This window comes from Haliotis rufescens, unplaced genomic scaffold (genome assembly GCF_023055435.1).
Source record: "Haliotis rufescens isolate VD_foot unplaced genomic scaffold, xgHalRufe1.0.p SCAF_6, whole genome shotgun sequence".
Classification (NCBI taxonomy): Eukaryota; Metazoa; Mollusca; class Gastropoda; order Lepetellida; family Haliotidae; genus Haliotis; species Haliotis rufescens.
Genome location: NW_025964334.1, coordinates 8,446,244 through 8,471,362, shown reverse-complemented (window position 1 = coordinate 8,471,362; position 25,119 = coordinate 8,446,244). Strand labels below are relative to the sequence as shown.

The window sequence follows — 25,119 nt, the reverse complement described above, 5'->3', positions numbered from 1 at the left end:
ATACCCTGTACCTTGTAACACGACCATTAACTTATTACAGCCTCCTAGGCACTTTGTACTGTATACTCCCCAGGGAGCTGAGAATAACAATGGAAAGCACAATGATCCATTACCAGGGTAATAATGGTGTAGCGCTTTGTATGAACTTATGCATGGAATTAAGCTCATGATAATCGTAGTCATAGTCATTGTTATTATTACCTTCCACCCTCTGGTCTGTGAAGGTGTAGGGGACAGAACTGGCCGAGGTGAAGCTCTCTGTGGGGGAGGGGACAGTCAGCTGACCACTTGACCGACTCCCTTCTAGAGGCCTGGAGGAACACAAGAAGATGCAGGTCAAAGTGCACAAGCCGGTGCTCAACACTTTCAACTGGGAAGACGATCGTAACACTGTTCATAGTGTGTGTGTGTGTGTGTGTGTGTGCGTGTGCGTGCGCGCGTGTGTGTGTTTTGTGCGTGTGTGTCTGTGTTTTGTGTGTGTGTGTGTGTGTGTGTGCGTGTGCATGAGTGTGCGTGTCTGTGTGTGTGTGTGTCTGTGTGTGCGCGCGCGCGTGTGTGTGTGTGTGTGTGTGTGTGTGTGTGTGTGTGTGTGTGTGTGTGTGTGTGTGTGTGTGTGTGTGTGTGTGTGTGTGTGTGTGTGTGTGTGTGTGTGCGTGTGCGTGCATGTGTGTGTGAGACAACAGCCTGTACATAATCTAATTAGGACCAGAGAGTCTTATCATTTTTATAATGCACAACAATCCAACATTCAGTGCACAATGACACGCCATCAACCAAGAAACCAAGGTCAGCCATCCGATCTGCTAAGTCACCTCTTACGACCAGCATAGTTTGCTAAGGACCAATTCTGACCTGGACTCCCAACAAGTTCCCAATCAGTGAACAATCTTCTTAAATTGGTCATTTTCAGATCCTTAGACCACAAAGAAAGGGGGACCATAACTTGTACTGTTCAAGGTTATCATTTCGTTACTTCTTATCTATCATGAAAATGTTTCTAAATCCACAAACAAAATAACTGTTACACATTCCACTTTTTCTTTACTTAATGACATGACCCGTGAAGATTCGGGATAGAATAGACCTTCAGCAACCCATGCTTGCCGTGAAGATCCGGGGTAGAATAGACCTTCAGCAACCCATGCTTGCCGTAGAAGGCGACTATGCTTGTTGTAAGAGGCAACTAAGAGGATTGGGTGGTTAAACAATGTGAGTGAGTTGGGTTTAATGCCGTTTTTAACAGTATTCCAGTTATATCACGGCGTGTCAGCTTAATGTGGGAGGAAAGCCCGAAGTGATGCAGGTCTCAGATGTTTACCACCCATGCTTGCCGTGAAAATCCAGGGTAGAATAGACCTTCAGCAGGTGATGCAGGTCTCAGATGTTTACCACTTCGGTGAAACCCATGAGCACGGGTATGATGCTGACAAACCTAGAAACATAATGGGGACGAACCGGGATTCGAACTCACAATCATAGGTTTCTGGCTTGCCCAAGGGACGCAACTCTGCACAGCGAATCACGGCGCCTTAGACAACTGGGCCACCCGTGCCCCCTGGTTTAAACAAACTAATACAAACAAAGAATGCCTCCCAAACTTGAGAATGTGTTTGCAACATGTGGGAGGACCAGTATCAATGCCATGCTTACCCCGGCTTTCTCTCCGGAGGCTGGGGGGTGGGCGGAGCTGAGAACTGCAAACAGATGGAGGTACACATCAACACTGCATTTACCTCAGATCCTAAATGATTTCAAAGGCAAAACATTATTAACTGTGGAGAAAACCAGTCTTAGACTTTTACAAAAACTGCTATTACCGTAATCGACATAATAAGAGCCCAGGGCGCTCTCAAAATTAGAAGTAGGGGGCTCTTATTAGAATATTATTTTGGTGAAAAACAACAGGGTTGAAAGTCGTAAATTTCGTGTGTTTATGCTGACAGCCTGAAATGTTTATATATGACAAATATATTTTCCAGAATTTAATTTCCCATAATGAAGGATGTAATTGCACAAGTATTATACACGAATAAATAAGTCTTGTGTACATTGATCAATCGGAAGGGGTGCCAATTGGGATTGTTCACAAGCCAATATATTAACAAATATTGCCGTGGGCGCTTATTAGAGCGGGGCATTTATAACGTCAAATACAGTATTATTCATGAATTTTTAAAGTCATTTTTGTCATACTCTTTTGGCCAAGTCATTGAAAGAGGTCTGAAACCACAAGAAGAAAAAGTTCACCTATGTCATGACAGCTGAAAACATTGTCTGCAGTCACACACCAACAGAAGAATTTTAGGGCCATTTGTTTTTTTCTTGAAATTTTAACTTATTATCTTGACATTTCAACATAGCATCTTGAAATTTCAACATAGCAACTTGAAATTTCAACATATCATCTTGAAATTTCAACATAGCAACTTGAAATTTCAACATAGCAACTTGAAATTTCAACATATCATCTTGAAATTTCAATATAGCATCTTGAAATTTCAACATAGCATCTTGAAATTTCAAGAAAATAAGAGAAAAACAAGTGGCCCTTAAAGGCTTCCGTACAAACCAGTGAGTGATGGCATGAAGACCAGTCAGCACCATCAGGATCAGAGGACACACAATTAGTTTGGTGGCCACAGCCTCAGCATGAGAAATCCTCTTGCACCTTAGACAACCAGCACGACAAGAAGAGTTTGTGAGTTGGGTTTAATACCCCTTTTAACATTATTCCAGTTATATCACAGCGTGTCAGCTTAATGTTGGAGGAAAGCCCGAAGTGATGCAAGTCTCAGACGTTTGCAACTTTGGTGAAACCCACGAGCACGGGTATGGTGCTGACTAACCTAGAAACATAATCGGGCGAACCGGGATTCGAACCCACAATCATAGGTTTCTGGCGTGCCCAAGGGACGCAACTCTGCACAGCGAATCGCGGCGCCTTAGTCGACTGGGCCACCGTGCGCCCCTCACGACAAGAAGACAAGCACCCACCTGTCCCGCCTGCGTGTTCTGGAGTATAGCTAAGCACTGCTCCAGGCACAGGATTGTAGCCGAGGATGTTGCTTTAAGTAGAAGTAATTCCTGAAACATGAAAATATTCATCATCACAGGGGTCGATTTAACTGCTGGCCCATGGCCCGTGGCCAGCTATAATTACAAAGGGCTTGCTGAAAAGTAAAGTAGATGGCCCGTCTGGCTAGTCAAAATTTCACCTTTCTCCATGTATGTTTTAGTTTTTACCAGGATCATCTCATCACCATGACAACTGGCTGTCATTATGTTATGTTGTATACAACATCTTTATTTGCTAATAAATCACTACGCAATGAGGTAAATGGTAGCCAAGATTTAATCTCAAAGTGCAGGAAAAAAACATTTTATGGGTGAGGTGAGGTGAAATTGGGATTAACGTTGCGTCCAAGATTATTGCGCTTATATAGCGACGTGCATGTGTTTGTGTGTGTGTGTGTGTGTGTGTTTGTGTGTGTGGCTGCTTGTACTAGTCCGGACTGATGCCGATTTATAGTCTTAGCTCACTGAGATACCATGCCGCAGTTTAACATGAATATCCCACTCAGACACAGTATACTGACTCCGAGCCAACCAGTCCTTGTTTTAGCCCCTTAGTGCCGAGGGCCAGACAGGGTAACAACAAGTACCATATTTTAACGTCTTTTGGTATGACGCGGCCGTGAATAGAACCCCAGACCTTCCGCTCTCCGGGTGGACGCTCTACCACAAGACCACGGAGGCCGTCTTATAGGTGAGGAGTTCAAAATATTTCGCAGCCCTTCTAGGTGGCTACGTGACCTCAGGTTCAGCCACTCCACAGCCTCCACCATTTAGTTGTAGGGCAGTTAGTTTGAAGAAGGGCCAGTAACTTTGAAAAGGAGCACATGGCTCATACAAATTTGTTGTTAAATCTACCCCTGCATGATGAAAAGAGTGTCAAACAGTCCTCCTTTTGCTATCTTACAAAATGTTACAAAAACAAAGCAAGACAATGTCTAGAGCATCTTGGCTGGATGCACAGTGAAGACCAAATTACAGAATTCTGTAGATTCTTAAAAATGTATCATCCCGGGAATCTTTCCCAACAAAGAAACCGAACATTAAACCAACTACTTATTAAAAAATATATTCTGCCAAAGGAATATCCCAATGATTGAGAGACTGAGGTATAGGATAAGAGGCATTTGGGGCCCAATGGAAATATGAAAATATAAAGTTACAGGAAATTTTGTAAACTTAACAGGAACATATTGGTATAAAAGTTATCGTAAAATTGTTGAAAAAACAAGTCTTTTGTCTCTCTTACACTTGCAAGTTTTTTAGTTCTGTCATGAGTATAGCTATTATGAAAAAATTAAGATTTTTAACTTCAAGTGGAAATCAATGTATGAGCAGGTCTGTGAACGAAGATCACTTTTTATTATATTTTTGTTCCGTCTTTATCAACATTTCATGATAGCTTGGGTCCAAGACTTGCTCATGTTGAATTTTTGGAAAATGCTAAACCCCTAAAACCAGCCTTTTGGACAAATTCTAGTCTTACCTATACATTAAGCGTGGTAAAAAGCATGCAAATGTTGAAACCAACAAAGTCTAATTCTCACTTGTATAAGCATATGTGATAACTTTCACTACATTGTCTAAAGGTTTGCCTATTTCTGAACTTGTCAGGTTCTGTGGGTCAAAAACATCCCTTTCATTCCTCATCCTTTGATACATAAGAAGCATAATTTCATAACTAAATGTCAGGCACAGTGATATATCTTACCTTATCTATGCCGGTCAGAAACCCTGATGTGTATGGTAAACTCTGCAAATCACAATCATCATCATAATCATCATCATCATCATCATCATCATCATTACACCACCACCATCATCATCATCATCATCATCATCATCATCACCACCACCACCACCACCATCATCATCATCATCATCATCATCACCACCACCACCACCACCATCATCATCATCATCATCATCATCATCACCACCACCACCACCACCACCACCACCACCATCATCATCATCATCATCATCATCATCAGTATCATCATCAGTATCATCATCAGTATCATCAGTATCATCATCATCATCATCATCATCATCATCATCATCATCATCCATAAAGAATATTAAACAACAGTTGCCAAATTTCCTGCCAGACTTGAACCCGATTTTTTCTTATTTGTTTCATACCCTGTGAGTGAGTTAGTATGGTTTTACGCCGCTTTTAGCAATATTCCAGCAATATCACGACGGGGGACACCAGAAATGGGCTTCACACATTGCACCCATGTTGGGAATCGGACCCAGGTCTTTGGCGTGAAAAGCGAACGCCTAACTACTAGGCTACCCAACCGCCCCTCCATACTCTGTAAATTTGCTAAGCATATCATGTTACAGCATTCAAGATACAACACTTCCCAATTATTATACATTCAATCATGTGGATATCAACATGTCAAACATTTAACACAGCACATAGAGCTTAGTTTAACACTGCTTCAAATATTATTTCAGTTATCTCACAGCCTGTCGGCTTGATGTGGAGGAAAGCCCAAAGTGATGCAGGTCTTAGGTGTTTACCACCAAGCATGGGTATAGTGCTGACAAATCATGTAACATGGTTCTAGGATACCGGGCAACAATTACAGGATGCTGGTATGTCTAAGGGACACAACTCTGCACAGCAGGGTGAGGTGGGTTTGGTGGGTTTGTTTGTTTAACGCCGCACTCAGCAATAGTCCAGCTATATGACGGCGATCTGTAAATAATCGAGTCTGGACCGACAATCCAGTGATTGATATCATGAGCATCGATCCACGCAATTGGGATCGATGACATGTATCAACCAAGTCAGCGAGCCTGACCACCCGATCCCGTTAGTCGCCTTTTACGACAAGCATAGTCACCTTTTACGGCAAGTATGGGTTGCTGAAGACCTATTCTACCCCGGAATCTTCACATGAACGGTGGTTACAAACCCATGATCACAGGCACATACACAGGTCGCAATTCTGAGCTCTAAGTTGCAGCTCATTAAATGACATGGCCACCTGTTCAGTGAGTCACATGTGGCTATGACAGCAGTGGTACTGAACTCACACTTATTTTGTTGGCTAGGTGCCTACTGTAATCGTCAGCCTCCGATATGTATTCCCTCACGTCCTTGAACGAGTCCTGTTTACCAGGCTGCACTACCTTGTGTTGGGATCTGACAATCAGGGGGAGAAAAAAATGCACAATTCACATCACAACCATCTTCCCGAAGCAAGGGAGTTAACTGACTATTAAAGTCCAGTTTCCACCCTTGCCGAACTAGGCTGGTATTATGGAGTAACATTATGGCTGGACTAACGAGTCTATGCATAGTCCAATAACAAACGTGCACAAAAATCAAAATATGGTTCGTAAACTGTCTTGCAGATTTCGGTGAATTGCAGGATTTGCAAAGCATGTGCACCGCCATATCGTTGTCAACAGATATTTTCCAAATCTTTTCATTTTTTTAATCAAGGTGCTCACGTGAATTGATGCACTTCACGATGTAAGACCCGTTTTATCACAATATAGATCTTGAAGATCGATCAGATCGTCTTGACCGGGCTTCACCATTTTGTTTGAAGCAAATGCAAGCGATACTACGAGTTGGAATCTAATAGGTACATAGGAGAGGAAAAGAAGGGACATAACTTGTAATAACCACTTGTGGCGCTACGATCGAGCCCAGGAATTCCAGCCTTTTTCAGCAAGGGTCGAAACTGGACTTTTAAAGTAAGTTAACTCTCTTGCCTGGGGAAGATGCATCACAACCAGAGTACTTTGAAAATATGTTAATTTCAACATAAGAAAATGTCAAACCCAAAGATGGGCAATTCCTAAATGTAAACAATGACACTTCATCAGAACCATTGTTGCCATTGTGCTCAGTCTTCAACCATTTCCTTAAAGGGCAAGTTCACACGGAAATGAACCTAATTTTCTTGTACTTTTTCCACAATAAAAGTGTTAACCTAGAAGTGTCATAGACAAAAATATAAAAATATCACAATTAATTAACATATGTTTTGCATTAAAACGATTTATATTTTTCACATTTACCAAGTGTTCTATTTCCATAACAAAAACACCATGGCTTATGCCCCTTGCAATATGACGTCATTGGTGCCAATTGATAAACATTATGACGTCATCATGCTTTGTTAGAGCCGCTTCACGTGTTGTAGGTACAGATGTGTGATTCTAGCGTCTCAGATGCCAGCCAGCATAGTGTTATGCTGAGTCACCACTGCGCCGGAGTGTGTCGTAGGCCATGTTGTTTTACCGCAAACTTGTACTTGATATCTTTTGCGTCCAGAATAGACAGGGACCCAGTTGAATTGGCACCAATTACGTCATAATCTAAGGGGGATAACTCAGGCCAGTTTAGCTCGAAAAACGAAGGCCTCATAACGGCATATCATTTTCACACTATTGTGAGCTTCCTACTTTCACTGTGAAAAAAATGAGTGTATATTTTCAAACACAGATACTAACTAATTCTAAAATTGCGTTTTGTTTAGAAAAAGAAAGAAAGTGATTTTTGCGTGTACACTTCCCCTTTAATATTTAACAAATGAACTTCGGACAATTCTGCGAATGCTAACAAGGCAGTTCTGTAGTAATGTGAGCATATGACATCATTTCCTTGTTGCTGTTTTTGGCCGCACTCAGCAATATTCCAGCCATGTCACAGCAACCAGTCTAGGCCAGACAAACCAGTGATTGATGTCATGAGCAACATTCCTATTCCCACGTCATCAGGGTACCGTGATACACTACCAGCCATGTCTACCTGTTTAAATATAGTGCCAGTTAGTGGCATCAAATGAACCCATGACAAGTTAAGCAATGCCAGCAGTGGAAAATAGGTGGATGGGTGACAGCTCCCTGAGGATTCCGTCCTGAGAAAACATTGGGTTCCCCCCATATGTCCTCAAGTCAATTTGTTCGAAATCAACATTTGTTCACACAACAGCAAATGGGCCCACGACCAGATAGTAATGTGCTTAGAACACCTGATTACATACTCCCTAAGGAGCCGAGAATATTAATATTATTATTATTATTATTATTATTATTATTATTATTATCATCAAGCAGTACCCACCTGACAGTCATTGAAGTGGGCTGGTTGTCCTCCGCCTCTACGGGTGACTTCTTATTGAGGGAGTTGTCGAGTCGTCTCACCAGGAGATTGTCTTTGGCCGGGGGCGTCACAATTGGCATGCCACCAGAGTCGTGTCGAGACACAGGTGGCGCCTGCTGGAAAAACAACAGTAAACTTGCCCTGAACCCTGTGAACAGCTTCATGGGAAATGAGTTCCACAAAGCCATCTTAGCACTAAGATGGTTGTAACTCCCATACTTTTAACATTGGCCTACGACTGCTTTGTGGAAATGGGCCCTGTTCCGCAAAGTGATCGTAACGCTACGACTGTCGTAAGTCTATGTTTAAGTATGGGAGTTATGACCATCTTAGTACTACAACTGTTGAAGTCTATGTTAAAGTATGGGAGTTATGACCATCTTAGCACTAAGGTTGCTTTGTGGAAGGGGGTCTTGGGCCCTGTACCACACAGCGATCTCAGCGCCAAGATTGTCGTAACTCCCATATTTTTAACATTGGCCAACGACAGCCATAATTGGTCGAGGGTAAAAAGGGATGTCTCATATTACTGACTTACTGACCTTTATTATAAACAGTGTAACAAAATAATCTATCTTAGTACAATATTGGTTATCAAAATAAATGGCTAAAGCATGCAAAATGAATACTGAATATTTTATATATCATTGACTACAATAAAAATTCTGAAATATGCATCATAACTTTTATTGTTTATCATCTTGACCTCTCTTGTCAAATCACTGAAAATGATAAATATAACTTTGGGGTTTATACGGGGATGCAAGCTTGTTGCAAGAAAGCTGCCAGTCCAATAGCATTGATACATAAAATGACCTTTTTGACATTTGTAATTTATCATCAGTTGAATCACGCAGAAATAAGTGAGTTTTGCTTAACGATCCATTGAACAGTATTTCAGTTATATCATGGAATGTCATGTTCATGTGTGAGCAATATTTGATTGCATTTGATGCAGGTTTTAGATGTTTACCACTCTGTGAACCAAGGAGCACGGGTGCTGACAAACCTAGAAATGCTGTCAGGGTGAATATGGGATTCGAACCCACAATCATAGGATTTTTGCACATATAAGGGACACAACTCTGCACAGCAACTTGCAGAGTATTTAGTAGGAGAGAAATATTGGTATTGAGCTCCCTCTTTTTTATCGTAGTATGGAAATAATAATTTCAAGGGACCCAGTACTGACTGGAATGTGTTGACAAGTGTTTTATTGTGTGCACAGTGATAACTGATATTTCAAGCCTTAAGGAATATAACAAAAGATAACCATGTTTCGCTTATGAATTAATTGTTATAATTACCACCAGTTTTCACTCATCACTAAGTCTTTATCTCATACAGTGAAAGCATGAAGGTCTGGATCCAGTTAATCCAATCTCATTAAAATCAAATCTTTTAAGTGATATACGGTATGTCTCTTACAAAAATTCCATTAGCAGTGAACTTTTGAATTTGTTAATCAATCAATCAGCTTAAGAGCTTCTTAATTCTCGGTAAGAAAGAGTGAGTGAGTGAGTTTGGTTTTACGCCGCTTTTAGCAATATTCCAGCAATATCACGGCGGGGGACACCAGAAATGGGCTTCACACGGTACGAAAGAAGTATTCAAACTGGTATATATGATTTCTGTCTCTAAAAACGAACTTAAAGGACCAGATCGGAATGTAAATAAGTTAGGTTATGTCATTATACTGTCATGGGTATTTTAAATCTCCTGTTGTTTCTTAGCGCCATGGCATCTACACCTGAACTGGTGATCCATCAAATGAATATTTCTCTTCTAGAATACGTCTCTGGACAATAAGTGCTTGCGACATCTATATGTAACTAAAGTTATTTCAGGCCAGACCCATGACTTGTTAATCTAAAACCTGTTAATCTGGACAATTTCACCAGGGACCAATCCAGATTAACAGGTTTTCACTGAATTTAAGTACATGAGTTCTTTCTGCTGAAATTTATTGCAATTGGTGAATAAACCATTATTATTTGCAAATTAATATACCAGAAATTCTGTTTATTGTTACACTTAAGGTAATCATAATCCTTCCCCCAGCATACAAGCTCAGCAGGTCTGTGTGATGGAAAGCAGGCTGGGGAATCATACACCAGGGACCAAAGCAAGGGAGGAAGTAACTCTACATTGACTGCTCTCTGTGGCTTCCAAGCTAGTGGAAGGGAAAAGCCCCAAGTGATGCAGGTCTCAGGTGAGGTGAGGTGAAATGGGGTTTAACATCGCGTCCAAGATTATTGCACTTATATAGCGATGTGCATGTACGTGTGTGTGTGTGTGTGGCTGCTTGTACTAGTCCTGACTGATGCCGATTTATAGTGCTAGCTCACTGAGATACCATGCCGCAGTTTAACATGAATATCCCACTCAGACACAGTATACTGACTCCGAGCCGACCAGTCTTTGTTTTAGCCCCTAAATGCCGAGCGCCAGACAGGGTAACAACAAGTACCATCTTTTAACGTCTTTTGGTATGACGCGGCCGGGGATCGAACCCCGGACCTTCCGCTCTCCGAGCTGACGCTCTACCACTAGACCACGGAGACAGTCGATGCAGGTCTCAGACGTTTATTACTTTACGAGCTTGTGTAGCGGTACTGACAAACCTAGAAACATCATTGTGGCGAATCTCTGATTCAAACTCACGATCATGGTTTTCTGTCACACCTAAGGGACACAACTCTGCACAGAGAATTACGGCACCTCAGACGACTGGGCCATCCATTACACCAGTGTCGCAAGGTGTCTGCAAATGCTGATGCAGAAAATGGAGGACAAGCATTCAATGACATTAGCTCACCTGACTTTTGGTCAGGGGAACTCAAAATCTTCATGGACATGACACTGGATGTGCACAGAATGTGAAAATTGCAAAATATTTCTGAGGTGTCATACAAGTTTGGTGTCCAAATATTTGAACAAAGGGTTTTCTGCCAGATCGCATGCCACCACCTCACCAACATGGCTAAAACACTGATGGAAGCCCCCCTGCAGCCTAAGAAATTCAGGTCTTTCAAATTACTAGTCCAGAGAACTAGTGGACACCTTATTTCACTAGTCCTTCGAGTTTGTAGCTAGTCCTGCTTGAACGAGACAAAAATGGTCACATTTACATATTCTGTCAGTTTTATTCAGATCCAATTTGTAGCAAAATTGAACGAGACAAAAATGTTCTTGTGTACATATTCTGTCAGTATTATTCAGATCCAATTCGTAGCAAAATTGAAGCACTGAGAACTGGTTCAGAATGATGGCCCTCAATAACTACAAGTCAAAGAGGATCATTGGATTTTAACTTGTCCTCAGCACAATTTAGTAGTCGCGGGCTAGTGGACAAGCGTGAAGTTTGAAGGCTGCCCTGATCCAGCACCCAACAAGCTGTGACAGGGAACTGTGTACAATTAGTCACAGGGTTATCAGTCCTGGGTTATCAGTTCTGGGTTATCGTATGCCAGGTTATCATGCTGAAACACTCAATCTGGGCTTACCCGAAACTTGTACTGAAAGCAGCACCATTATTCAGTCAGATTTTCTTTACACTTAGCAAAACAAGGAACATCAATTTGCTATCACCACTACTTGAACACCATTAATACCCATCAGCAGACTGGACTGTGTCAATCTCATTAAAATCAGATCTTTTAGTCCAATAGAATGGCTTTCTGTGTGAAGATCAAGGACACCTCCTTAGCAGGTCGCATCAGGTGAACTCGCAAAGCATTTAGATCTGATTTCTGTATCTCAAAAACAAACATAATCGGTGACTTCGAAAGGTGAAAAAAAAAGCTGTGATTTTATAATAGTAAGGATATTTATTTTTTCGGAATGCAGCGTTTCTAACCCAAAAGGACAAACAATAAATGGTATATTTGTACGCTGTGGCCGTTTCTAATATAAGGATAGAAATATCTTAATGGAGGTGGGAAAGAAATGAATCCACGTTAGAACGCTGACATCTATTTTTCTCAAGAGCCCACTCATCCTTCATCTAGACTTGGGCGGTCAGCATTTAGATTTGGGCGGTCAGCTTTAAGATTTGGGCGGTCAGTCACCTCAGTGTTCGTTTGACACGGCTTGTATGGAGATGTGTTCAGGGCCCACTTGCACAAAGTTATCTTAGAGCAAAGACTATCGTAAGCCTATGTTAAAGTATGGGAGTTATGATCATCTTAGCGCTAAGATCGCTTTGTGCAAGTGGGCCCAGATCTTCACGCAGGAATGTATCAAATAGGAATAAACAGCTTAATATAAGAGATAGTAAATATCCCTGACTCTCAAAAAAGCACCAACAAAATCATGAGGTGAGGAGGGACAGAAGGGAGAGTGCAACACAAAGCTGAGAAGTGCGCTCAAAATAAAAACAAATAAGGAAGACACAACATTGAAGTCTATAGATCACAAAAGTACAGCTCATTCGAACATGGGCAGGCAATGAATTGATTGATATTGTCTAACAACATATCTAATTGCAACAAACTGATAAAATCCATGTCAAAACTTAAATCAATATAATTTTACATTTAAACAAAATGAAAACTTTAACCGCCACGAACCATAGTAACATGAAATTAATAATAAATATATGAAAATTTACAAAATGCTAATTAACATAATTCTGAACAATCATCCAGCCCATTTCTATACAAACCTGGAGACCAGGAATTTTTTTCTTTTTCTGAAATTGAACACAGTCGCAGCATGTTCAATAAGGCTTTTACATTGCATCATTGAGGTGTGCAACTGTCACAACTATTTTAATATGTTTAAGAAACTAAAAAATGCAAATTGCAATATCTAATCACAAGTGTAAAATAACCTTTTTCAACACATGGTCAGGGGTAGATTTAACAACAAATTTGTATGTAGAAAGCAGGGCTTGCTCCTTTTTAGAGTTACTGGCCCTTCGCCAAACTAACCGGCCTACAACTAAATGGTGGAGGCCAAGAAATGGCCGAACCTAAGGTAGCGTAGCCATCATCTAGCGGGGATCTGCAAATTTTAGAACTCCTCACCCCTAAAACGTATTTTCCTGCACTCTGATTAAATCTTGGTTTCGATTCACTTCATTTTGAGGTGATTTGTGAGCATCTGAAGATGTTGTTGCACACAATATTACAAAATGGCGGCCGATTGTCATTCTACCGAGATGATCCAAGTACACAAATAAGCATACACGGAGAAGGGATGAAATTTTGACTCGCCAGACGGGCTATCTACTTTACGTTTCTCCCAAGCCCTTTGTAAGTTTTACTGGCCATGGGCCAATGGGCCAGCAGTTAAATCGACCCCTGATGGTGTTTACATTGAACCTGATGAACTAATGAAAATACTGAACATTCAGAAAATGAAAAAACTTTCAGTTTAGAAAACACATTTCATTTAAGAGTGCATTAACAATTTTTACCTTGGCCAAATACATGTCATTTTCAAGGCCATGCTATAATATTGTTGTGGATAATTTCTACACCTGCGCCATGGCATCTACATGCAAATTGGGGCTGTGGGATAACCTGGTGTTTAAAGCGTTCGCTCGTCACGCTGAAGATTCCCAACATAAGTAAATGCAATTCTCCGACTTTGATATTGCTGGAATATTGCTAAAAGCGGTGCAAAACAATATTCATTTACTCACTCAAGGCAGTATATGTGTTCTGTGTCGTTTCTTTTAATAAGATCGAAATTAATAAATCAAGGTGAAAAGGATATGAAGCCAAATCACATAAGAAAGCTAAAATCTGATTGGCTTAAGATCCAACGTATGCTTCAATATATCCTGGACAGATGGATGTCCATGCAGAGCGATATGTTTGTTTGTTGTTTAGCGCCCGCAATAAACAATATTCCAGCTATATGACGGCAGTCTGTAAATAATCGAGTCTGGACCAGATAATAGTGCGATTAATATCATGAGCATTGATCCACGCAATTAGGATACGATGACATGCATCAACCAAATCAGTGAGCCTAACCACCCGATCCCGTTACCCAATTCTTATGAAAAGCATAGTCGCCTTTTAAGACAAGCATGGGTTGAGGAAGACCTATTCTTACCCGATCTTCACGGGTCAAGAGTGGGATGAACTTTGTTCATCCCTCTGTAACCATGGTAACCATGGTAACCATGGTAACCATGGTAATGTAACATGACCTTAACATTCAAAGCAACTTCCGTCATATTTTCAAAGAGTTCATCACGCGTTACAAATTCACAAACAAAGCCAGTGCGACATTAACAGCCTATCCTGACAATCTAGCCGGTGAGCAACTCCACACAGCTGGGGACTGACCACACAGTGACCGAATCAGTCGACCGAGCAGTCATCCCTGTGACAGGTGCCGTGTGCGAAGCAGTTCACAAGGACACATTGAGAAACTGAAGATGATTAGTTACACGACAACAGTATAAACATCAGGAAACAACAAAAGACAGTGTAGATGCTACCAGAAAATGTTCATTTTCTTCATGTATTTTCATGTATTACAGAGTCCACAAGCTGTAGCTCACCTGGTGATATAGTTAACAGTCTAAAAAGTCAACACTTTACCAAGTTTCTGCAGCATTGATATTTGAATATTGTCTGCAGTTACATTGAGGACCAAAAACTAAATTAAGAGAAAAACAAGTTTTTAGAGCCAAATATTCATTTTGAGGAATTCTGGGATGAGAATGGATATTTTCCTTTTCAGCTGAAACATCTTTACAATTGAGTGTGGTCTATAGCCTGGGGGTGTTTGTGGGGGAAGCCATCAGATTTTAACAAATTTGTGGTCACTAAAATTCGCGGACATTTGCAGATTCTCATTCCTGGAAAATCATCGTCAAATTATAAAGGTCAAATCAAGGACAAATTTAAACTATTGCGAAAAACAGAACACATGGGTTGAGTCCTACTACTAATGACACATGACAAATGTCTTTACATTTTGAACAAAAAACAGTTGACCATAAATACTGGCTGCTTTGGCTGCCATATTGGAAATCAGATTCAAACCTTCTGAACAGTTTCAGGTTTCGTCAATGGTGGTAAAAAGCATGTTTAGTTTCATCTTCATGGGTCCAGTGTTTCTTGTCATGATGATGTCGGAGTGTATATTGACAATGTATAAACCACAGAAAAACGTATTAAAGTTAAAATATTAAACATCGCAAAACCCTCAACATATATGTTAACCGTCACTACAAACTACAGTTATCAAATTTCATTACATTTTGAAAAAATATTTTGGGCTATATTGAAAATAGGATTCGAACTTCTTCAACAAACTGAGGTGCAGTTTCAGCTGCATTTTGTAGAAGGGAATCTGAGAAGATGTTTACGATGCATGATGCCGGACAAACAGTCCATAGTGTAAGCTCACTTGACTGTCAGTCAGGCGAGGGACAAACTGTTGAAGTGTGTGGAACATTGTTACCTTGTTACGGGGTTTGGGTTAATCTCAACTGCCAGACGAATACAAGCCAGTCAGACCACCTCCAGGCTGGTATTATCTGTCTGGTGTGACTGTGTGATGTGACTGTCAGGTGTGACTGTCTGGTGTGACTGTCAGGTGTGACAGTCTGTGTAACTGTCAGGTGTGACTGTGTGGTGTGACTGTGTGGTGTGACTGTGTGGTGTGACTGTGTGGTGTGTCTGTGTGACTGTCTGGTGTGACTGTCAGGTGTGACTGTGTGGTGTGACTGTCAGGTGTAACTGTCTGTGTGACTGTGTGGTGTGACTGTGTGGTGTGAGTGTGTGGTGTGTCTGTGTGACTGTCTGGTGTGACTGTCAGGTGTGACTGTGTGGTGTGACTGTCTGTGTGACTCTGTGATGTGACTGTCTGATGTGGCTGTCTGGTGTGACTGTCTGGTTTGACTGTCTGGTGTTGCTGTCTGGTGTGGCTGTCTGATGTGGCTGTCTGGTGTGACTGGTGTGGCTGTCAGGTGTGACTATCTGGTGTGACTGTCTGTGTGACTGTCTGGTGTGACAGTCTGGTGTGACTGCCTGTGTGACTATCTGTGTGACTGTTGGGTGTGACTGCCTGTGTGACTGTCTGTGTGACTGTCTGGTGTGACTGTCTGGTGTGACTGTCTGGTGTGACTGCCTGTGTGACTGTCTGGTGTGACTGTCTGGTGTGACTGCCTGTGTGACTGTCTGGTGTGACTGTCTGGTGTGACTGTCGGGTGTGACTGTCTGTGTGACTGTCTTGTGTGACTGCCTGGTGTGACTGTCTGGTGTGACTGTCTGTGTGACTGTCTGGTGTGACTGTCTGGTGTGACTGTCAGGTTTGACTGTCTGGTGTGGCTGTCTAGTGTGACTGTCTGTGTGACTGTCTGGTGTGTCTATCTGGTGTGACTGTCTTGTGTGACTGCCTGTGTGACTGTCTGGTGTGACTGTCTGGTGTGACTGCCTGTGTGACTGTTGGGTGTGACTGCCTGTGTGACTGTCTGGTGTGACTGTCTGGTGTGACTGTCTGTGTGACTGTCTAGTGTGACTGTCTGTGTGACTGTCGGGTGTGACTGTCTGTGTGACTGTCTGGTGTGACTGTCTGTGTGACTGTTGGGTGTGACTGTCTGTGTGACTGTCTGGTGTGACTGTGTGGTGTGACTGTCTGGTGTGACTGCCTGTGTGACTGTCGGGTGTGACTGTCTGTGTGACTATCTGGTGTGACTGTCTTGTGTGACTGCCTGTGTGACTGTGTGATGTGACTGTCTGTGTGACTGTGTGGTGTGACTGTCTGGCGTTGCTGTCTGGTGTGACTGTCTGATGTGGCTGTCTGGTGTGGCTGTCTGATGTGGCTGTCTGGTGTGACTGGTGTGGCTGACTGGTGTGGCTGTCTGGTGTGACTGTCAGGTGTGACTATCTGGTGTGACTGTCTGTGTGACTGTCTTGTGTGACTGCCTGTGTGACTGTCGGACGTGACTGTCTGTGTGACTATCTGGTGTGACTGTCTATGTGACTGTGTGATGTGACTGTCTGGTGTGGCTGTCTGGTGTGACTGTCTGGTTTGACTGTCTGGTGTTGCTGTCTGGTGTGGCTGTCTGATGTGGCTGTCTGGTGTGACTGGTGTGGCTGTCTGGTGTGACTATCTGGTGTGACTGTCTGTGTGACTGTCTGGTGTGACTGTCTGGTGTGACTGTCAGGTGTGACTGTGTGGTGTGACTGTCGGGTGTGACTGTCTGGTGTGACTGTCTGGTGTGACTGCCGTGTGTGACTGTCAGGTGTGACTGTGTGGTGTGGCTGTCTGGTGTGACTGTCTGGTGTAACTATCTGGTGTGCTTGTCTGTGTGACTGTCTGGTGTGACTGCCTGTGTGACTGTCTGGTGTAACTGTCTGGTGTGACTGTCTGGTGTGACTGTCTGGTGTGACTGTCTGTGTAACTGTCTGGTGTGACTAACTGGTGTGACTCTCTGGTGTGACTCTTGTGTGACTGCCTGTGTGACTGTGTGATGTGACTGTCTGTGTGACTGTGTGATGTGACTGTCTAGTGTGACTATCTGGTGTGACTGTCTTGTGTGACTGCCTGTGTGACTGTGTGATGTGACTGTCTGTGTGACTGTCGGGTGTGACTGTCTGGTGTGACTATCTGGTGTGACTGTCTGGTGTGACTATCTGGTGTGACTGCCTGTGTGACTGTCGGTTGTGATTGCCTGTGTAACTGTCTTGTGTGAGTGTGGCATACCTGTGCTATGGTGGCTGTATGGTATTCAGCAGTTACCCGCAGTCGGTCCACCCAGTGTTGTCTCCCCCTGGGGTCCAGGGCTGCAAACAAAGGAACAGGGATGTCACGTAACATAGAATTGCTGGACACAGGACTGAATCGATGACACCTAACACAGCCATCACCACCAACATCGCATCATCATCACCATCACCACAACCACCATCACTACATCACATTATCACAACCCCCTTCAACCACCACATCACATCATCATAACCTTCATCATCACCGCCACATGAACATCTCCACCACCATCACATCATCATCACCACCACCACCACATCACATCATCACCACCCCCTTCACCACCACATCACATCATCATCACCAACATCACATCATCATCAACACATCATCACCGCCACATGAACATCACCACCACCATCACAACACACCATCATCATCAACACAACCATCATCATCACCACATCTTCATCACCATCACCACGACCACCATCACATCACATCATCACCACCCCCTTCACCACCACATCACAACATCACCACCAACATCACATCATCATGACCTTCACCATCATCGCCACATGAACATCACCACCACCATCACATCCCACCATCATCATCACCACAACCACCACCATCACAGCATCACCACCATCATCGTTACCACCATCACATCATCCCCACATCATCTTCATCACCACCATCACATCATCATCCTTACCACATCATCATCACCACATCACCTTTACAACATCACATCATCTTCATCACCAACATTACGTCATCACCACCCAATCACATCATCACCACCACATCACCACCACATCACCACCACCATCACAACCACCATTACATCATCACCACATCACATCATCACCGCCATCACCACCACCATCTTATCATCACAACCACCATTACATCATCACCACATCATCATCATTACCACCACCTGACCATCATTACCACATCATCTCTTCATCATCATCAACACCACCACCACCATCACATCATCACCACCACCATCACATCATCACCACCATAACATCATCACCACGACCATCACATCATCACCGCCACCATTACATCACCACATCATCACCACCACCATCACATCATCACCACCACCATCACATCATCACTTCATCATCATCAACACCACCATCATCATCAACACCACCATCACATCATCACCACCACCATCACTTCATCATCATCAACACCACCACCACCACATCATCATCATCACCACAAGCTCCTTCATGTCCTACCTCTAAGTCGGAATATTTCCCCATTAGCAGCATTGACTGTAAACGTCTGTCCATCTTCATCTGATGGGGATATGACAGCAGCCTGGAACATGTTCCACACAACATTTCACACTGACATCTTGTGGCAGTGTTGTACAACAGTCTCCATGATAACCCCATACCACTCCTTTCTTCTAATAATAATTACTCTGGTCAATAGATAGACTTTCTCAACCTGAGGTGGGTATCTACCATATCATTTTCAAAAACACATCTGAAAATATTTACTTACAATCAAAAAACATCATTTTGCTTTTAAAACTCAAGTAAAATTCTACAGAATAAATCTCACCGTGAATCTGTGAGTTTAATTTATCATTGGTTACCATGACGTCACAATCAAATGACATCATTAATGGCTCTGCTACTGAAGCTGTTAGCAGTACTTTTTACACTTAAGACACTGCTTATTACTGTCTTCAAACTGAAAAAGTTGGAAGAATGATGTTGGATGATAAATAAAATTTCACCCTCGTGTCTTTTGATATCAAATATATCAACTTGTGTTGATATATTTGATATCAAAAGACACTCGGGTGAGATTCTCTATTTAATACCACTTTGAACAGTATTTCAGTCATATCATGGCATGTCAGTTTGTGGGAGGAAAGCCCAAAGTGACGCAGTTTTGGACGTTTACCACTTTGGTGAAACCCACAAGCATGGGTATGGTGTTGACAAACCTAGAAACATCAGATTTAAAAATGTAGGAGGTTCTTGTGGTTTTTTCCCATAGCACTTGAATCTAGGTACCCCCTGAACCTATAACCCATAACACTGGGGTGATCAAGGGCCTACGGTACTGACGAACATAGATACATAATTTGGGGCTGTGTATTGATCATGAAATTGCAAGAAGAACATGAATTTTCAGTTTTTCGGACACATATCACCCAAAGTAATGAATAAACACCTTTCAAATCCAAGCCCTGATATGCGTACAATAATCATTATAATAATCAGCATGTAACCATGGAAACATACTGCGAGATGAACCGATCCCCTTGGTCTTTGTTTTTTCTGCTCCTCTTTCTACAAAAAAGAATTAAAGGAAAAACTTTATTAGATATCAGGAAGATGTAATTCAGTGTAATTTCAACAAAATGTTTGTCAAAATATTTCTATCAACAAAGCTGAAACTATATTTCTTGCATTTGACAATGCTCGTACACCAGAAGTATTTCACTAGAATTTGCTCTCATCAAAATGGTGATGAGTGAGTGAGTGAGTATGGTTTTACGCCGCTTTTAGCAACATCACGGCGGGGGACACCAGAATGAGCTTCACACATTGTACCCATGTCGGGAATCAAACCCGGATCTTCAGCGGACGAGCGAACGCTTTAACCACTAGGCTACCCGACCGCCCCTAAAATGGTGATGAAAATGCACTTAAATTCACAAGGACAAAAATCCCAAAGATTTCCTTGTTATGTCATTGAAGCACAAATATATTTCACATGTTTAATAGTGTACGCACTTTATAGTATGTTTGGTTTCTTTATTGTTTAACAGCTAGACCCGTGAAAATCCAGGGTGGAATGGGTCTTCAGCAACCCATGCTTGCCGTAAAAGGTGACTGCTTGACGTAAAAGGAAACTAACGGGATCAGGTGGTCAGGCTAGCTGACTTGGTTGATGCATGTCACCATATTCCAACTGTGTGGATCGATGCTTGTGTCAATCACAGGATTGTCTGGCCCAGAATTGATTATTTACAGACCGCTCATATAGCTGAGTGCGGAATTAAACAACAGAGAAAGAAGCAAAGAAAGTTTAACAGCGACCTCAGCAATATTGTCTGGACCAGACAATCCAGTGATTAATCTTTTGAGCGAGATCCCATGCCATCACTAATCAGCTGACAAGCCAACATATAAACAAGACATGTAGCGGGCTGAGCCATGAGGGTGAGCATGCTTCCAGAGAGAACTTGCCTCGAAGTACTCCAGCATCCCCGACTCCGGCTCCAGGACGAAGAACCGAGGCTGCCAGCCTTTCATCACATTTGTGTACTTCAACAGCTGACCTTCGTGAGCCTTTCTGGATGGCTGGCCGCTGAAACAACATTGAACATAATCATCATTTAAGTGACATAAACAAATTACGACATATTCTCTGTAATAGGAGCCCTGACCCACTTCCAGCCCTATCTGTAGAGTAATCTTTATAATTCTCACCTAAGCCTGGAAATGTACATTAAAGTCCATATTTTCGTGCATGTATTACAGATCTTACAGAAAAGGGAGCCATAAAGTAAGGGCATAAACCTGCCCAGTAACTATTATTAATAACAGGTTTTAGCTTCATCTACATTTGAACTACAGTAAATTATGGTTATCATGGTTATAACAAACTCAACATGCTCAAAGGGACCACTAATTTTGTTTTTTTAATAACTGTAGTTTGTCATAAGCATATATACAGCATTTTTCAACAAATGTCCAGGACTAAAACATAAGTTTGGTATATCGGTCAGCTTGTTATAAGCGTGTCCATTATAAACGTAGTTTACTGTTAATATATTTCTCTACATCTCTGACAACACAGTTAACTTGGGTATAATTTTTATCAGTTTCTATAATTTATCAATTTTCTAAGCAGCCAGGGCCTTTATTACAGCGAATATGGTAGGGCCATAATGATACAATATGTGAACACAGCTCTGGACCAACAGATGTTTGACACTTGTTTGTTTGTTATTCAATGCAACACTCAGCAATATTCAAGCTACATGACAGCGGTCTTAAATAATTGAGTCTGGACCAGATAATCCAGTGATTGACATTGAACAACTGATTGCCACTGAAACAATTTGATCAGTCACCGTTGAAGCCTCCCGTGTTCTTGCAAGAGCAAATGAATGAAAACAAAATGCAAATATTGTAATGACAACCGACAAAAGTTATATGTATAATATCAGGCAGTTAACTTATTCGAGGAACATATCCACAAATAACTACATATAGGAACAATATCCCATACATCTGAAGCGGTACAAAGAAACTTGTTCGATGTCACATATCTTTGTAACAAGCTAATATCTTAAAACATGTATAGCGTTTTGGGATATTATGCCCCATGTTCGTTTCTCAACTGACCACGTAAGTTTGTTTCAGTTGTTTCACATAGGTGTCAAGTCTCATTTGTCAGCTGAGAAAGCACACGTGACAACTGTGTTCATGATGTCCAAGGTTCTTTAAAAAATTCATAGAGTTAGATAACAATGAGCACTCAATCAACCTTTTATTGGCTCATCCTTTGAACAAAGTATATATGTTGTTTATACATCGGCACTTCACGCCCATGGGGATTAACCCTCGCTGTCAATGAGGTTTTCCAGTTGGCCCTCGCTGGTCAGAAGCCCAGTTTGTTGGGTCGCTGGTGCTGATTGGAATCTGGTGATTACGTGGGAAAATTAAAATGGCGCCAGCTAGATGACTAAAGGTGAAGTGTTGTTTCCCTTAAGGTCCTTTCAAGACAAATTCAAGGCCTTTTCAAGCTCTGTGCGCACCCTGCAGTATTTAATGACATAAATATGGCAGAACTTACCTGGTATTTTTTACATCTTCTTTCCGTTCAAATTCCTGCAATCAATCAAATGATTTTATTATAAAATTTACCATGTATACTTCAGTTACATGACATACCGTATTCGACGCAATAAGCACCCGGCTCTAATAAGCGCCCACGGTGATATTTGCTAAAATATTGGCTAGTGAACAATCCCAATTAGCACCCCTTCCGATTGATAAATATACACAAGACTTATTTATTCGTGTATAATACGCACTCGTGTGTTATATGCACCCTTAATTATGGGCAATTAAATTCTGGAAAATATATCTGTCGTGTATAAACATTACAGGCTGTCAGCATAAACAACGAAATTTACCATCTTTCAAATTTTATTCTAACAAGAGCCCCCCCCTATTCCTTATTTTGAGAGCACCCTAGGCGCTTATTACGTCAAATACGGTAATATAAAAGCATCAGCATCGGTAGTCATATGATATTACTCTGATGCTAAATCATTTAGCCAGCCTTTCAGTTTGACTGGCGAGACATGGGTTGATTTTATTTTAGCTACAGTCAAAGATACATAGTTTCTGCTTTGATGAGTATTAAGCATTAATATACTATGATTTCCAGATAATGCTGATATGCTGGACTAAACATAAGTTTCACTTTTACTTGGAAATGTTGACAATGAAAATGAATTAGGCATTATAAATTAATAGATGAGTTAAGCATGTTAAGAATCAGACAAGCAAAGTTTGTCAGTAGCATTATGAATAGATTCTATATTTTTTGGCCTACGTGAAATGATTTTGGTTACATGATTTTATTTGTCCAAGGACAGTCTGAGGGGGTGGGGATGAATGTCTACTGTGGCAATGAGTACCAGTAGCATTATCATTGACAAGTGCACAGTCAAAGGGATGCTGACAAGTCGAAACAAAGATATACCGCCCCAACATCAAATGCTGTTTCTAGGTCATTTATTGGCTAGATAAACAGCTGGTAGATAATTGAGGCACCTGAATGTTCAACACAACTAGTTCGTACCAAATCGTTAATTTTCCTATGACTGATCGAAAAGAATACACGATGACTAACTTTAGAGTGCAACATTCATAAAGGCCATCCACATGATATCAGGAATATAATCATGGAGTAATTTCCGATGACCACCGAAACATAAACAATTTTAGTATGTTGTTAACTGATATGCGATGTCAAGATGGCAGCATTGAAATATAATATTAATCAATATCAATGCGATCAAACTGAAATTAGCGATGTGTCAGTCACGAGATTGTGAGATAAACTTCAATTTTAGAGCTGTCAAAATTATATCGTAACACTAATCTGAGATAGGAATTGTATCCGAGGGGCAAAATATGTGTTCTAGGGGATCCTCCCACCTGTGCTCGCTCCATGACTGCGATGACCTGGGCCCGCTCGGCCTCGGATAGCCCTGATAGGTCAGGAAGTTGGCCAAAGGTCGCCGAGGGTTTCGTGGGGGCGGCCATTTTACTGTACTAGCAACGCTTCCGGTTTTCAACGCCACCTGGGACAAGGGAAGTCACTTTGATGATTTACGTTGGTTTTTCCACGAAAGCTCATAATCTTTCGCGGTAATGTTTTAACAGCGGAATAGGGCCCTTACTAACGAGGGATGACAATAATATTAGGTGAATACAATACTGTCATTTGATCACTTTGTCTTTGAAACAGCACGGATGGTAGCAGGAGGCGAGAGCCTCTGGACCTAATCGCGGCTTTCCGCTGGGTAGCAGGTGTGTGGCCTGTAAATGGTCAAATATAGTCGATACACCCGAATCCTGGTTCGCCCCGATTATGTTTACGGGTCATTATCAAAATATGTACCCTTTTTATGTCAGTAATCTCTATCTTTTATAAAGTTTGAGATAGCCCTTTAATTAACTTTCATCCCTAATATTTCAGTGGGGAACCAAATTAACATAGAACTATATATCATCAAACATTTGCCTTGACAGTGCTAAATTTTCTTGTGGAGTGGTATATAGTCTGAAATTGTTGAAATATCACTGTCAATAGAAACCGAATGCACTTTTCTGTGAACATATTTAAGATTTTATGTCATATACATGAGTTTTTATGTTGTTATTTTACTGATGGGATTATAATCTTTAAAAGAAACATCAGTTTCCTCTATGTTTCTAACTTTAAATAATGAAAAATAAGCAAAACATGCCTGTCTTAAAGGTTCCTGTCCTTGGTGTAACCATTTGTTTCAATAGGTGTAAGAGTTATCCATCTTTATGTAGAAAGAAGGTAAATGAATGCTCTCTTATCATATCAATTCCTGTCTTCCATGGAGAAAATTGTTTTTGAGTCAACTGAAGAAAAAGTTATTCAAACTGGAAAAAGGT

General features: G+C 41.6%; 1 protein-coding gene across 2 annotated transcripts in view; it reads right to left on the bottom strand.

Moving 5' to 3' along the window:
* LOC124143949 (oxysterol-binding protein-related protein 11-like) overlaps window positions 1-24,235 on the bottom strand; it is a 47,575-nt gene extending 23,340 nt beyond the window's left edge. The window contains exons 1-13 of one of the 2 annotated variants that reach the window (XM_046513110.2): window positions 24,127-24,235; window positions 22,751-22,785; window positions 21,136-21,256; window positions 20,185-20,232; window positions 19,162-19,243; window positions 17,888-17,967; window positions 12,876-12,902; window positions 8,171-8,325; window positions 6,127-6,235; window positions 4,784-4,825; window positions 2,995-3,084; window positions 1,651-1,694; window positions 202-311 (exon numbers count right to left, since the gene is read on the bottom strand). In XM_046513110.2, the coding sequence (XP_046369066.1) occupies window positions 202-311; window positions 1,651-1,694; window positions 2,995-3,084; window positions 4,784-4,825; window positions 6,127-6,235; window positions 8,171-8,325; window positions 12,876-12,902; window positions 17,888-17,967; window positions 19,162-19,243; window positions 20,185-20,232; window positions 21,136-21,256; window positions 22,751-22,785; window positions 24,127-24,234 (1,051 nt within the window). In that variant the 5' untranslated portion in view covers window position 24,235. The remainder of the gene's footprint in view (window positions 1-201; window positions 312-1,650; window positions 1,695-2,994; window positions 3,085-4,783; window positions 4,826-6,126; window positions 6,236-8,170; window positions 8,326-12,875; window positions 12,903-17,887; window positions 17,968-19,161; window positions 19,244-20,184; window positions 20,233-21,135; window positions 21,257-22,750; window positions 22,786-24,126) is intronic. The other variant, XM_046513111.2, reaches the window with a different exon arrangement.
* Window positions 24,236-25,119: the final 884 nt, after the last annotated feature.